Raw genomic sequence first — 15211 nt, 5'->3', positions numbered from 1 at the left:
CCACTTGAGTTGGCAGGACTGTCCCAACGTTCATTTCTCAGTTTGACAATGAACTAAGAGGTTAGCACTGGGGAAGCTGGGTGAAGGGCATGTGTGCACTCTCTGTGCCATTCCGCAACTTCCTGTGACTCTTAAACTATTTTGAAAAACACACACAAAAATTAATACAAAGGGGGAAAAAGTACCAAAGCACCTCACAGTACTGAAGTACACTCTGCATGCTGAATCACTGTTTGTGAAAATCAAAGGTCCAGTAAAACAGGCCCTAGAAGGGAGAGGGAGACCTGCACCACATACCCACTACCAGCTGGAGGAGCTACATGGATGGGATGAGGGACCGGGTCCTGCAGAGAAGCACCAAGAGGCCAAGGCATCTCGTTCAGGGATGCCTGGTCAAGGGGCAAGGGCAACGATGGAAGGGATGGCTCCTGAGATAGGTGTCTTCTAGGGGGTTGTGCAGGTGCTGACAGCACTGCTTTATGGCTGAGAATAGCCTGAGACATAATTACTTCAGTTACAAAACACAACTCCTTGGACTGAATCCCAGACTATCCCAATCTCCTCTGAGTCCTCCACTCCTGCCCAGGGGTAGGAGGGCCTCGGTGTCACTTACCTTCTGATAGCCTGAAGAAGGTTTGGAACTTTGTTCCCCCCATATATAACAAAGATAAAAAGACAGAGCTACTTGGAGTTTCTCCAAGCTTTCCTCAATACCATCCTAAGCAAAGGAATAAAATGCACATTGTCTGCAAAGAAAGTGGCAGGTTCTCTAAGAAGCATGGTACTCACTCTGTGGTGCTGCTGTAGATACAACAGCCATGCCGTGCGGGGCCATCCCTGAGGTGCCGGGGGGTGGCTGCCCTGAGAGGGGCATCGGCTGCCCCATGGTGCCAAGGCCACCCATCCCGCCCAGAGACTGTCCTGGGCCCCGAGAAGGCATGCCAATTCCAGCTGCTCCTGCAGCTGGCCCACCAGTCAGGCTCTGTAGCGCATTCATAGGGTCTGTGGGAACACAAGGGCAAGCGTCTCAGCCAAGTGCCTGCTGAACCGCAAAGCTCTGAAAGCTATGAGGCCTCACAGAGCACACACTTCCTCCCACCTCCAGGCATGACTCCCTCAAAGCCCCAAGCAGTGAAAGGCCAGAGTCCTGGGAGCCTCTGGGCCCCCAATTGCCCACCACATCCCAGAGGCCAAAATGCCAGTGTGTGTGTGTCACTGCTCTTGGATCGTGAGCCCTCTTGGGTAGGGAATGCATCTAAAACCCTAGTCTGGCCTGTGCCAAGGTCCTGATGTTGTGGGACAAACAAATCCTTGAAGACATGTAGCAGCTCCCACCCCTCCTGGCTATATACCCTTCCTGCTGGATGAGACACAGCTGGAACACCAAAGACAACAAAGGACAGCGGGTCCTGGGGATCCCTGGGTGGCTCGGCGGTTTGGCGCCTGCCTTTGGCCTAGGGCGCGATCCTGTAGTCCCGGGATCGAGTCCCACGTCGGGCTCCCAGCATGGAGCCTGCTTCTCCCTCTGCGCCACCCCCCCCATCATAAATAAATAAATAAATCTTTAAAAAAAAAAAAAAAAAAAAGGACAGCAGGTCCTTCTTCATAGTAAGAAAGAGCCTGTGGGCTAGAGAATTGAGGGGGCATAGACAGATGTTCTTCCAGGGAAGTTACAAGTCTCCGCGCACACCAGAAGCCCACCTCTGCTAAGTCTGTGCAGGACCCCCTGCTATGGAGTTTTCAGGACATCACACCAAAACAAGCTAAAGTGTGCAGGAGGCATGTGGAAAGGGTCCACAGAGGGCCATGAGGCACACTGACAATTGCCAGTAGGCAGTGGGGTCCGCTCCTGAGCGGTGAGCAATCATCCGCAGTGAGCAATGCCATGATGTGGAACAAGTTGCCCAAGACTCTTGTCGCAACAGTGGAAACTCAAGGCAAACAACTACCTAGAGACAGGTATGGCCCAGCCAGTGTACCCTGAACAAAACTGGGGGCTGAAGGAGCCCACACTCCAATGCCAAGAACCCAGACATTTTCCTGGCCATACACTCTTGATCCCACCCAGCCCTGACTGGCTGATAATCTCTGCATGTGCCGAGAGAGCCCAGCAAGGAGGCTGGACCCAGAGAGGCATAGCCAGCTCTGTCGATGCAAGCTTGGGCACCCAGCATTTACAGCTGTACTGCTGCAGTGAGACAAACAGCATGCCAAGCTGGCTCCCTTCCTAACAGATCAGAGCTCAGCTGGCCATCAGGGATTTGCTAAACCCCTTCACTGGCAGCTTGGTCAGCAACACCAGCACACATCAACAGTTCCCACATGATAAAGTCTTGAAATTAAAAAGATAATAATTCTTAACTTACAAAGAAACTTTGTCCCTCGAGGAAATGAACTCATAGCTACTCTCTAAAAAATACTACTACAAAAAAAAAAAAAAGAAAAAAAATACTACTACAGATTATTATAGTAAATATACCATGATAATTCTCTTCCAGATAGCTCAAAATTTTAGATAATGTCTCCATAACTATGTGAGTTTTTAATTATCTTTTCGCTGGACAAAAACAGTATTTGAGTGATAAGGGATGGTGAGGTCTCTTCAGCCAGCCAGGAAAGAGGAAGCATGGAGGAGGGCTGGGCGTGGCTCTATTCTCATGGCCAGCCAGAGTTCTTTCTGTGAACTTTCTCCTCTAATGACAGCTTAACCCAGGCGCATGCAAGCATCCGCAATTGCATTCTTGCAGCCCCAAACCCAAGGTTAGAATAAAACTTTAATTCAAACAGGATAAACTCTTACCACTGACAGAAGCTTGAGATTTTTTGTTATCTGTGTTTAAAAAAACAGAAACAAAAAACAAAGTAAACAAAGTTTTATATAACCACATATTTCCACAGTAAGTCAGCTTTGGAGGCATTTGCCTAGAGGTCATTTGCTGAAATTAAACAAAAGATAAAAGATACCTTGAGCGTGTGTGTGTGCGTGCGTGCGTGTGTACATGTGTGTCCACTCCGGGCAAAAGTGACACTTACGGGGGTCTGAGGGAAGAGGGTCTAGAACAGCTCACGGTCAATCCAGGGCCTCGGAGAACTGCCTCCCAGGCAGAAGCTTGCTGTGGGCCTAATCTGGCTCTCTGTCCTTCCTGAGTGCAGGGTCTCTCAGTGGGGCCCCGAGCAACAAACATGAGAGCTGTAGGGATCCGCGATGGGCCTGGAACGGTGCCAAGACTGCCATGACACCTCCTTTTTCAGCTTGTTCTGGTGAGGCAGCAGCCCCACTTTCTCCATGGGGAAAGTGAGTCTGTCCAAGGTTGGCTAGAAGTCAGATCTATAGCTGCCCCTAGTACCAGGGGGTACGTGCTGCACTAGGGCCTTCCTCACTGGGTGAGGGACAAGCCGGTAGCAGGCAGGGGATATGCCTGGCCCCCAAGGCTGTGTACACCTATACCAGAGCCACTTCCCAAACAGGCCTAGACAGCCCAGCCCTGACAAGCCGAGCCACTTGCCACGACAAATCAAGGTGTCTCATCCAGGCTGCTCATTCCTCAGGCTCCTAGTTCTGGCAATTTGTTCTAAACACCATAGGACCTTCCCAAACATGGCAAAGAGAGTAGAATCAAGTTCATCCAGCTGTCATTCTAGTAAAAAGTCAGTATGGAAAAATGTAATACCTATGGACCACACAGGGGCTCTGGGGTTCCCAACATCTCCTTTTGTCTGAGAGTACTGACTAAAACTGTAGCCACCTCTACAAGTCCAGACAGAAGCCACTGGACCGCCAAGTGTGTGCTCCAAAGACAGGCTGTGTCAAGAGGAACCCATCTCTTGTGGTCACACAACTGTAGCCAGGCCGGCAGGAGGCGCTGTTGACTGAAACCCCAGAGGGCCCCGCCAACCTGGTTTCTTTTAAACACTGTGACCATCCAGGAATACTCAAGTGTCCTCCAGGCTTATGCATAACACACAAGACCACCAAGACTCCTGAGCCCAGTCTGCAAGGACACATACTTCTCAAGAGCCACTGATGCCCCCAGGCTGGGCTGACAGGACCCCAGCAACCCCAGCAGGACCCTGTGAATCAGAGGGGCTGGAATGCAGTAGGCGATGGGCGACCCTCAGCAGGCAGGGAGCCAGAGGCAAGACTTGAAGCTCCAGTCTGACACAGGAGCCACATTTAGGTTAGACCCCCAGGGGTCAATAAACCAACTCCTAGGGAAGGAAGTTTCTTTTCCAGGATAAACCCGGCTTATTTAAGAACTGCCTAGAGACAAAGGCAACAGTCTTTTGAAAAAGGAGATGTTCATGGACAAGCAAAAATAGTCCAGACCACTTGAAGGCTAACATTTCCATTATGCCAAAATCAGCATTTTTGAGGTTGAGGCTTTGAGAGGATGGGAAATGGAATCAAATGCAAAGCAATATCAAACTTCCCAGAAAACAGGAGCTTTTTTTTTTTTTTTACAGACATTCTGCCACAGGAACTGTGGCCAAGAAAGCCCCCACCGCCCCAAGAAAGGCCCAACCTCTCCTGGCCATCAAAAACACCCAGAAATATAAATTTTTACTTACGAATGTCTCGAAAATGGATAATGAGCCTGGCCACCAGAGAAAGGTATTCATCCTAAAAGTAAAAACAGGAAGCATTTTAATCCCAGATGAAGAAGTAAAGCTGTGTGATGGCCCTTCCCACCCCCCTGCGCTGCTGTGTCGCGGAGCACAGGGTTCTTCCTCAAAGGCTCTTAGCCCGCCTGGCTCGGCGTCCTCTGGAATCTCTCTCAGAGAAGAGCTGTCAGCGCTCAGCTACAGCAGGCCAACAAAAAAAGCACAAAGAAACAAAAAAGCCAAGAGGGATACCGAGAGGCGTCAAACTGCTGCTCCTTCCACGCTGGGGTAAATGCTCGACTGAGAGGGCTGCCAGCCAGCTCAGGGACCCCTCCTCTCACAGAGGGGGCAGCGGTCCAGAGGGGACGAGGGGCCAGCCTGAGGTCACAAGGCACATCAGCAGTAGACATGGGTGGGCTGCTTTTGTCTTTGCACTATTTGTATCCAAGTACTTTCGCTTTTAATACTGGGCCTGTTGCTCTTTCACTGCTGACGTGCTTGCATGCAAATCTGGATGTACGCCCCTGGCTGTGCCTTTCGGAGATCTGCGTTAATCGGAATTTACTGCACAGGCAAGGGAGAGGGCACAGTGTCACGCAAGGGTGGCAGGTGAAGGCCACTGCTGAGGGCCTTCTTCTTCTTCTCGGCTGCCTGGCTGCTGGAACTGCACAGCAGGGCCTGCCTTTACCGACTGTCCCCTTTGCAATCAAGGACACCCACTCCCAGGGGTTTTGGGGAAGTCATCACTGTTGAGTTTGTCCTGTGGTCAATGAAGGCTGAATTAAAATCTTATTTCAGAGATGCTGTATCATCCTTCCCCTCCTTGAAACGCCAGCAAGGCATCCCAGAATGGGCAAAGCCTTTGCTCTATGGCTTGCTCCCACAACCCTCCTTCCTAAGTCACTGCAGCATTGAGAGTCCACTCAACAACAGACAGATGGGATGACACCCATACAACCCAGGACCTGGCCACACCACCTGCTGTGCTACTACCCCGGGGACACAGGCCTGTGAGTCCAAGAACAAACAGTAAACCTAGTGTCAAAAGAAACACCTTCAGGGAAAAGTGGTCTCAGGAGAATATAAAAATATAGGCACTTTCTAAATCTTCATTACTCCTCATCTATCTCCAAATTTCACCCGACCGCTCTGTTTTGGCTCAGGGAACCAGCAGAGACAAACACGAGGGGAATAGGCCTGGGAAAGGCAAAGCTGGGATGACAAGCACGTGCAAAGGGGATAGGTACGGAGAGACAGTGAGCCTCTGCTGGAGCAAAGGGACACTTAGCAGGTATTTGTCAACACTCCCAATTTCCAACTGCCCCCACCAATTTCTGATAGGAGAGAAAACATCTAGGGGTGAATGGCGCCCCCTGGTGTTGGGGCTCCTGCCTGTGGATCACCTGTGAAGCCGGTCCTTGAGGAACAGCTGTGTGGTGAATAGGAAGCAAGGAAGGGTGGGGTGTGGGGGGCAAAGGAAGCTCAGGAAATGAGGTGGCCAAGTACAAGGGTAAGAAGATGTCTTGTTAAGGCCATGGGCCAGCTGTTAAATTGGGGATACCTTAAAAGAATCTGTAGTTTTCTCTAATTCCATAAAAAATAAAATGAGGAAATATGTTGAAAAACCAACCAGATACTTTCAACAGACGAAAGATACAATAAAAATGGGGTTCAGGGGTGTGTCCCCAAAGTCTTTAATACAGAACCAGGACTGGGTGCTCAGAGCCCTGCTGCAGTTCCTGGCCCAGAGCTGGATGGCCAGCGTGGTTTGCTCCCAGCTGAGGCCACCCCGCTGCCAGGTGGGTAGAGTGGAGGCTCTGGGGACCAGACCAGACCAGCATGATGAGGCCTGGGGGACAGGGAAAGGACGGAGAGGTGTGGCTACCCGACAGGAGACACGGGCACCGGAAGCAGTTAGTTACACAGCGGCCACGAGGTTTTCCTGCAGGTTAAATACATTGCCAAGATTCTCACAATGACCAGCCAGGCCACCCAGGAACCACTGGGAGCTGAGTGCTGCACATCTGCTGCCAGTGTTCCTCTCTCAGAAGACCCTGCAGTCTGAGACTGCACCTTTCATTGTCTCCTAGGACAGGCTGCTTTATTCCCTTGGTTCTTAACTCAGAAGTCCTGACTGGCCTGCCCCACTGTGGGAATTCCTAGGCTCTGCTCCCAGGCACCCCTCCTCTCTGGGACTACTCCAGAGAAAGGCCTGAATAGCATGTGACGTCCCTTAGCTTCACTCAGTTTTTACCATCTCCCTCACTCAACATCAAAAATCTAAGTGTTGGGATGCCTGGGTAGCTCAGCGGTTGAGCATCTGCCTTCAGGTCAGGGCGTGATCCTAGGGTCTAGAGATCGAGTCCCGCACTGGGCTCCCTCCAAGAAGCCTGCTTCTCCCTCAGTCTATGTCTTTGCCTCTGTGTCTCTCATGATTACATAAATAAATAATCTTAAAAAAAAATCTAAGTGTCATGGCTATGACATGAGGCTGGATATTCCCAGACCAAGTAGTAAGAGCTAACACTGTGGCACTTAATGTGGTGCCAAGCACAGCTCAAAACCTTTACATTTATCAATGCATTTAATCTGCCCAACCACCTACTGAGGCAGATGCGTGGTATCTGGTTTGCATATGAGACGACAGAAATGTGTGGGGGAAAGCTTTGTAGTTTAAACCCTTGCTTGACCTGTGCAAGTCTAGCATGAAGGCCCAATGACAAGAGTGAAGGATGCCTCCCCACACAGACGTGGGGGGAGCAGCAGGAGCAGGGACACACACAGGCTCCATATAAAATTCCAGGCACCATACACTACACACTGTACACTACCTTTTGTCTAAGACATGGGGAATCTGAATACATATATGCACTTGTATCTGCAAAAAGAAATGTTGGAAGGATAAACCAAAATCGGAGATAAAAAGTTACCCCAGAGATACCAGGGGTTGGGCTGGAAATGAGACTTCACACATTGTTTTATGGTTTTCACATTGGAAGCAGGTACTTTTTTTTTTTTTTAACCAAATTGAACATAAAACTAACAAGCCAAAAGAAAAAAGTGCAATTCCTAAAAAATTCAAAATAAACTGAAATGTATAAGCCAACTATCAGGCAGGTTTCAGAATTATATAGCGAAAAGAATTATTTTGAGTGGTTATTTAAAGAAACAAAAAAAGCAAACAAAAACCTGCACATCCTTAGTGGAAGGGATGCACTTTAAGGACTAACAGAGCTGCAAAGAAATCTTAAACTTCATTCCACATTTTGTTATTATCTGTTACCCAATATTAGTGGTAATATTAGTCTGTTTATTTCAAAAGTATTTCGTTCCATTTTTTAAAGTCTATTTGCTTTTTTTTAGTAATCTCTATAGCCATCCTGGGACTCGAACTCACAACCCCGAGATCAAGAGCTGCATGCTCCTCTGAGTCAGCCAGGCGCCCCCCAAAAATATCTTAGAATAGAGCAAGTAATTATGCTAATAATATTAGAAGCCAAGGTATTTATACTAAGAGAAAAGATACACGTTTAAAATGAAAGTGAAACCCTGTAAGGTTAAATTGGAATGGGAAATATCAGTGTGAAATTATGGGGTTTTTGAGGTTGCTGCTGTTATTACAAAAATATATTACTTCTTAGCTCTCTTCACAAAAAAGGTGCAGAAGCCATTAGCACCAGGGTCCACACTGCATGCTCGAAATACCAGTTCACCCTCAAAAAGGAACCAGGGCTCCACAGATGAACGGCCCATTCTGGGACCAAGACACAAGTAAGCTGCAAAAGATGAATAGAGTCGTGATAAGGGGCCCTAAAAGGGACAGGAGGGTGCTTGGGGGCTGCCCCTGGTGAGGAAGGGGACCATGGAAGCATCAAAATGAACCAGTGCAGTGTACTAAGGCACAAGAGCCCCAAGCTCATAATACTCACAGGGAAAGAACCACCCTCACTCCCATCCTCAAGCCCTACTGATCGCCCCTGGAGGTAACCAAGGGTATCAAGCCCTTGGGCTACAGAGGGATGATGGAGAGGAAAGCATTCCTGGTCATTCAGAATAGGCTGTGTTTCAAGCAACCAAGAAGCCTTGGCTGATGATAGAAAACCCTTCTATGCAGAAAAATTCCTTCTAATAAATGCGTAAGGAAAGATAGAATTAAGGACAATTACCATTTTGTGATCCTCAGTTAAACAGTGGAACCATCAGATGAGAAGTGGATGGGGAACTTTTTAGGAGAAGAGTGAGGTTGTCACTCTCTAAACCCCTGGCCAATTGTGGTCTTGTGGGGAATATGAATACAGGGCACCACCTCAGACATATTACTGCTCGACACCACTGCACCCTGGGCTCTTCCCATCTAACACCCAGTCCACAAGAAATAAGAGGCAAAAAGGAGGGAGTCAGGCAACAGGGGTCACTGTTGGTAGAAACACACAGGCTAAAGCCTCTGCCACTTAGGACTCAAAGGAAGTGAGGAAGCTCCTTAAAACCAGAACGTTAGTAGAAAGATGAATGTTACAGGTGCTTCTGGAAAGGGCTCAGAGGAAATGAGGAACATGTCATTGGAAACTGAAGCAGAGAGAATCCTTGTAGTCTAGTGATAGGAAGTTGGCTGAATTGTATCCTAGTTGTGTGGAAGGCAGAACTTGTAAGCAATGAATTTGGATATTTGTCTGAGTACACTTTCAAGCAAAATTTTGGAAGATCTGGCCTGGCTTCTTCTTGCTGGTCAGAGTAAAATATGAGAAGAGAGAGAAAACAAACTGAGGAAAACACTATTAAGCAAAAAAGGAACCTGGACTTGGATGGTTTGGGAAACTCTGAGGCTATCCAAATCTTAAAAAAAAAAAAAAGCTAAACTGAGGGGATTCACTGTTAGGAAGGTGCATTCTTAGAGAAAAGGCCAGGGTGTGGCTGGACACAAACTTTGCTACTGCCAAAGGGAATGAGGGCAGTATTCATGAATCCCTTCAGTCATCTCACAGAAGCCAAGGACAGGGATGAAATCATACACGAAAGGTCAGTGAAGAAATCCCTTTTCTAATGGTGTGAATCCTGTCACATACATGGGAGACCCATGAAGGCGTATGCGTGTTATACCAGCAGGAACACTGCCAGTTTGGCCTGAAAAGGAAAGAGACTGGATGGAATCAAAGAAGGGTGTTAGACTCCCAAAATTCTATAGGCAGGAAACAGGCTGATAAAATGACTCAGCTGCAAACATGCTACTCTTCAAAAAAAGGAAAGATGACCACAAGGGTAGAGTTTTGGGCCAAGAGGCCAAAGCCATAAGCCCGGAGACTGGAGCCTCCAAAGTCTGCTAATCTGTGTTACAGTAGCTATAGGAAACTAATACATTGTCCCTGTAGATGTGCCTACTCTGGGCATTTCACACAAATGCAATCAAGTGATATATGGACCATTATGACTGTTTTATTACATTTAGCATGATATTTTCAAGACTGATTTGTGTTACAGAAATATGTCAGCATTTTAATCCTTTATATGGTCATAACACATTCCATTGTATGGATATACCACCTTTTTTTTTTTTTTAAAGATTTTATTTATTTATTCATGAGAGACACAGAGAGAGAGGCAGAGACACAGGCAGAGGGAGAAGCAGGCTCCATGCAGGGAGCCCGATGTGAGACTCGATCCAGGCCTCCAGGATCACGCTCCAAGCAGAAGGCAGGCACTCAACCACTGAACCACCTAGGTGCCCTATGTACAAGTTTCGTGTGCATTTGATAACTGTTTAATTTTTTGAGGAATCATCACAATGTTTCCATAGTGACTGCACCATTTTACATTCCTTCTAGCAACATAGGAGGTTCCAATGTCTCCAGCCATGAGTGTGAAGTTGTATGTCCACTGTGATTTTGATTTGCATTTCCCTAATGACTAGTGACCTTGAGCAGCTTTTCATGTATTTCTTGGCCATCTGTATGTCTTCTTTGGAGATATGTCTGTTAGAGTCCTTTATCCCCCTTTTTTTAAATTGGGTTTTTTGTTGTTATTGTTGAGTTGGAGAAGTTCTTTTTTTTTTTTTAATTTTTATTTATTTATGATAGTCACAGAGAGATAGAGAGAGAGGCAGAGACACAGGCAGAGGGAGAAGCAGGCTCCATGCACCAGGAGCCCGACGTGGGATTCAATCCCAGGTCTCCAGGATCGTGCCCTGGGCCAAAGGCAGGTGCCAAACCACTGCGCCACCCAGGGATCCCAAGAAGTTCTTTATATACTCTGGATACCAGTCCCTATTCCATGGGTTGTCTTTTCACTCTTGATGGTGTCCTCTGATGCACAACAGTTTTTAATTCTTTTTAATAGTTTAAATTTTGATGAGTCAAACTAACCTAGGTTTTCTTTTTTTGCTTGTGCTTTTGATGTCACATGTCAGAAACTGTTGCCTAATCCAAGGTCACAAAGATCTATGCTTACATTTTCTTTTTTTTTTTTTTTAATGTTTTTTTAAATTTATTTATGATAGTCACAGAGAGAGAAAGAGAGAGAGGCAGAGACACAGGCAGAGGGAGAAGCAGGCTCCATGCACTGGGAGCCTGATGTAGGATTCGATCCCGGATCTCCAGGATCGCGCCCTGGGCCAAAAGCAGGCGCCAAACCGCTGCGCCACCCAGGGATCCCTACATTTTCTTCTAAGAAATAGAAGCTTTAGCTCTTAAATATAAGTCTTTGATCCATTCTGAATTAATTTTTGTATATGGTGTGAAGATGAGATCCAACCTCAGTATTTTATATATGGTAATCAGGTTGTCCCAGCACCATTTGTTGAAAACACTATTTTTCCCCACTGAAATCTTTTAGCACCTATGTTAAAAAAAAAATCATTAGCAGTAAACACAAAGGTTTATTTGTAGATTCACAATTCTACCTTATTGATTTGTATGTTCATCCTTCTGCTAGTATGACATGGTCTTGATTACAGTAGCTTTGTAGTACATTTAAAAATTCGCAAGTAAGAGTTTTCTGATTGTTTCCTTTCTTTTTTTTTTTTCTTCATTCGTGATTGTTTCCTTTTCTAAGAGTGTTTTGAGTATTCCGGGTCCTTTGAATTTCCTTAGGCAATTTCTACAAAGTCTATTTGAAAGTCTTCCTCATATATTGAAAAATGTATCAAATCCCTGAGCAGCTGCTCCAGACCCAGTGTTCTTGGTAACAGGAGGCCTTTGATATGTATCCCATTGGGAGTCATGTATTTTAACATTCTATTTTTACATATTCTAAAATACCCTAGACATACAAAAAATGAATAATAAGACAAATGCCAGTGCTCTTCTTACCCAGCTTAAATTAAAAAAAAAAAAAAAAAAAAAAAGACAGGAATGCCTGGGTGGCTCAGTGGTTGGGCACCTCCCTTCAGCCCAGGGTGTGGTCCTGGGGTGGTAGGATCGAGTCCCCTGTCAGGCTCACTGCATGGAGCCTGCTTCTCCCTCTGCCTGTGTCTCTGCCTCTCTCTGTCTCTCATGAATAAATAAATAAAATCTTAAAAATAAATAAATAAACAAGACAGAGAGGTAACTGTCTCGCTCAGTCCGTTGAGCATGCAACTCTTGATGTCAGGATCATGAATTCAAGCCTTATATGCTAGGTGTGGTGGAGCCTACTTAAACCATTCCCCATCCCCCCCCCCAAAAAAACCCACAGAAAAAAATGCAAGTAAACAAGCAAGCTAGCTCTGCATGCTACCAGTGACTTGCCCTACATTTCAGTTTCTTCACAGGTAAATGGGAGAAAATATCACAAGGGCTAGATAAAATTATGCACTTCTTTCAGCCTTACTACATGCTACAACAAACATAGTTGGTGAAAACCAAATAATGAGAACTGACAGTGAAGCTTCTGAACCAGTATGTAAACTAAGGATGGTGCAAGAGTCCAGACTGTCACACATTTAAACAGAATAGAGAAAGGAGTACTGCCTACTGAACCTTCTTCATGAACTAGCTGCACCCAGCTCAACTTTCCTGGCAGATCTCAGCAATTGTTAAGAAAATGCTAGTCTTGAGAAGCCTGGGTGGCTCAAAGGTTGAGCATCTTCCTTTGGCTCAGGGCGTGATTCTGGGGCCCTGGGATCAAGTCCTGCATCGGGCTCCCCGCAAGGAGCCTGCTTCTCCCTCTGCCTCTCTCATGAATCAATAAGTAAAATCTAAAAAAAAAAAAAAGAAGAAGAAGAAGAAAAGAAAAGAAAAGAAAAGAGAAAAGAGAAAAGAGAAAAGAGAAAAGAGAAAAGGAAAGGAAAGGAAAGAAAAGAAAAGAAAAGAAAAGAAAAGAAAAGAAAAGAAAAGAAAAGAAAAGAAAAGAAAAAAAAAGAAAAAGAAAAAGAAAATGCTAGTCTTAGGGTGCCTGGCTACCTCAGTTGGTGGAGCATACAACTCTTGATCTCAGGGTCCTAAGTTCAGGCCCCATGTAGAGCTTACTTTAAAAGAAAGAGAATGCCAGTCTTTTCATGTATTCACATTTTTCAGTGTACACAGCTGTTCTTTTCTCAGCTCTAAGACGTGCTTCTAATGCCTGAATTCTTGGCGGGGTCCCACAGCCACACTCGATTAAACAGGGAGAGCAGAAGGTATATTCAGATTCAGTCAAAGCCAGACTCTCACCCTGTGAGGTCTCTTAAAAAGGCTGAAGGTAGGAAAACACCTCCTTTTATCAGGTGTACGTAGACATGCTCTTCTTCCCTTTCTGGGAGCACAGCTGGCCCTGACCCTATTTTCCAGGCTATGCTTTTTCCTATTTATTCCAGCTGACTGGCTGCTCAGCTCAGGCCCTCCTCTTTGATTGGTCCTAAGGAAGCTTCCCACTTCTGATGCTCGCAGCCTCCCTGGTCCCTATGTTTCACTTGCCTTCCAGTGGGGGTTTAGTTCTGTACTAGTCCTTTCTATGCTGTAAACCGGAAACATATATTACTTTTGCATAATACTATATTAAATGCAAAAGAACAGATGAGTGTTTAACTTACATGTTTAATATAAAAACAACCAAGTGGGATCCCTGGGTGGCGCAGCGGTTTGGCGCCTGCCTTTGGCCCAGGGCGCGATCCTGGAGACCCGGGATCGAATCCCACGTCAGGCTCCCTGCATGGGGCCTGCTTCTCCCTCTGCCTGTGTCTCTGCCTCTCTCTCTCTCTCTCTCTCTGTGACTATCATAAATAAATAAAAATTAAAAAAAAAATAAAAAAAAATAAAAACAACCAAGTAATAAGCAAATGTTTAGAAATGCACCCAATTTTAGTAACCATCACCACACACTGCTGCTATAAGCACTGACACAGAGCTTCTGGGACCCGACTGTGCTCTCATCCAGTAGATGCCAAATTTTCCTGAATCTTGAAAGGCTGGTTCAAATGTTTGGAGTCACTATTCTCACAATAACCCACTATCCTCAGGCACAAAAATTATTTTTACTTCCATCAGCCTCCTTTAGGCAGAGTAGTCCTATCTGTAGGAATTAAAGGTGCTAAGGAATTAAAATGGCTGTTTGGGTATTTTTTGCTTTGACAGATGGGAGGCAGTAAGAGAAGTGGTTAAGAGTGTGGTGATATCAGCCCATCTGGGTTCCATTCCCAGCTCTACTTCTACCCAGATCTGTGACCTCCTGGGTAAGTTAACTAACATCTGTATGCCAGAGCCGCCTCTTCTGAAACTGGGGAGAGTGATACTATATTTGCCTCATAGAGCTTATGTAGGATCACATGAGCTCACACACAAAGCGTATAGAACAGGGCCTTGGGGTACACACCAGGCAGCCTGAGATGCCCATTAACACCCCAGTTTCCTTCGAGGTGGACACCTCTGGATCTGCCAGCTTGCCAGGACTCCCCTAGAGGTGAGCCTCTTCTCTGTGGCCTCTTATACCTCCCAGACCCTCCTAGACTCCAGAAACAGATAAATTACTCTTCCCCATCCCTGCCCCTGCTCTAGGGTCCCACTTTTTCAATTCTTTCACAGTTGTTCTGATGGAGTCTCCGGTGGGAGGGGCAGGTAAGAAGAGTACCCGGGCTGCCATCTGACCAGCCCTTACAGAAAGGCCTTACTGCACTGACTGGTATCCAGTGCTATGAAGAGCCTAAACAGTAGTAAAAAGCTGGGCATCAGATGACAATACCCAAGCAGTATGTCTGTCTCTGAAAAAAAGAAGAAAGAAAGAAAGAAAAGAAAGAAAGAAAAGAAATTTCCAACACCTGTTAAAAAAAATACTTCTCTTCCAAATAATTGGGGCCTCCTCTTGGGAGTTAGGGATTTAGAAACAGCTTGATCAAAGGAAATGGGACTGTAGTCATTAAGGTCTAAAGTATGGGCTACAGTGAAGCAGAGGCTAAGACGGTGAGGAGGCTGTTGTACTGCCCCATGCCCCCTTTGGGCTGGAAGGCTTATTCCCCAGATAGGAGAGTGTTTGTGATAGCCAATCTTCAAGAGGGCGACCAACAATCACTGGCTTCCCTGTAAAAACAGGCCACTGCTCACATCAAACGCAGAGGTGAGGGGCACCTGGCTGGCTCGGTAGAGTGTGCAATTCTTGATCTTGGGGCTTTGGGTCGGAGCCCCACACTGGGTGTAGAGATTGCTTAGAAATAAAAGCTTAAAAAAAA

At 46.2% G+C, this 15211-nt stretch overlaps 1 protein-coding gene across 4 annotated transcripts in view; it reads right to left on the bottom strand.

The window, feature by feature from the left end:
• MED15 (mediator complex subunit 15) overlaps positions 1-15211 on the bottom strand; it is a 73299-nt gene that overhangs the window by 27391 nt on the left and 30697 nt on the right. For 3 of the 4 annotated variants that reach the window (XR_005983774.1, XM_041728874.1, XM_041728872.1), the window contains exons 3-5: positions 4570-4621; positions 2801-2830; positions 790-1002 (exon numbers count right to left, since the gene is read on the bottom strand). Coding sequence is in view for 3 of the 4 variants with exons in the window: in XM_041728874.1 (XP_041584808.1) it covers positions 790-1002; positions 2801-2830; positions 4570-4621 (295 nt within the window). In the remaining variant the exon portion in view is untranslated. The remainder of the gene's footprint in view (positions 1-789; positions 1003-2800; positions 2831-4569; positions 4622-15211) is intronic. The other variant, XM_041728873.1, reaches the window with a different exon arrangement.

Source organism: Vulpes lagopus, chromosome 14, assembly GCF_018345385.1.
Source record: "Vulpes lagopus strain Blue_001 chromosome 14, ASM1834538v1, whole genome shotgun sequence".
In the NCBI taxonomy this organism is placed as follows: Eukaryota; Metazoa; Chordata; class Mammalia; order Carnivora; family Canidae; genus Vulpes; species Vulpes lagopus.
This window is presented reverse-complemented; position numbering and strand designations above follow the sequence as displayed.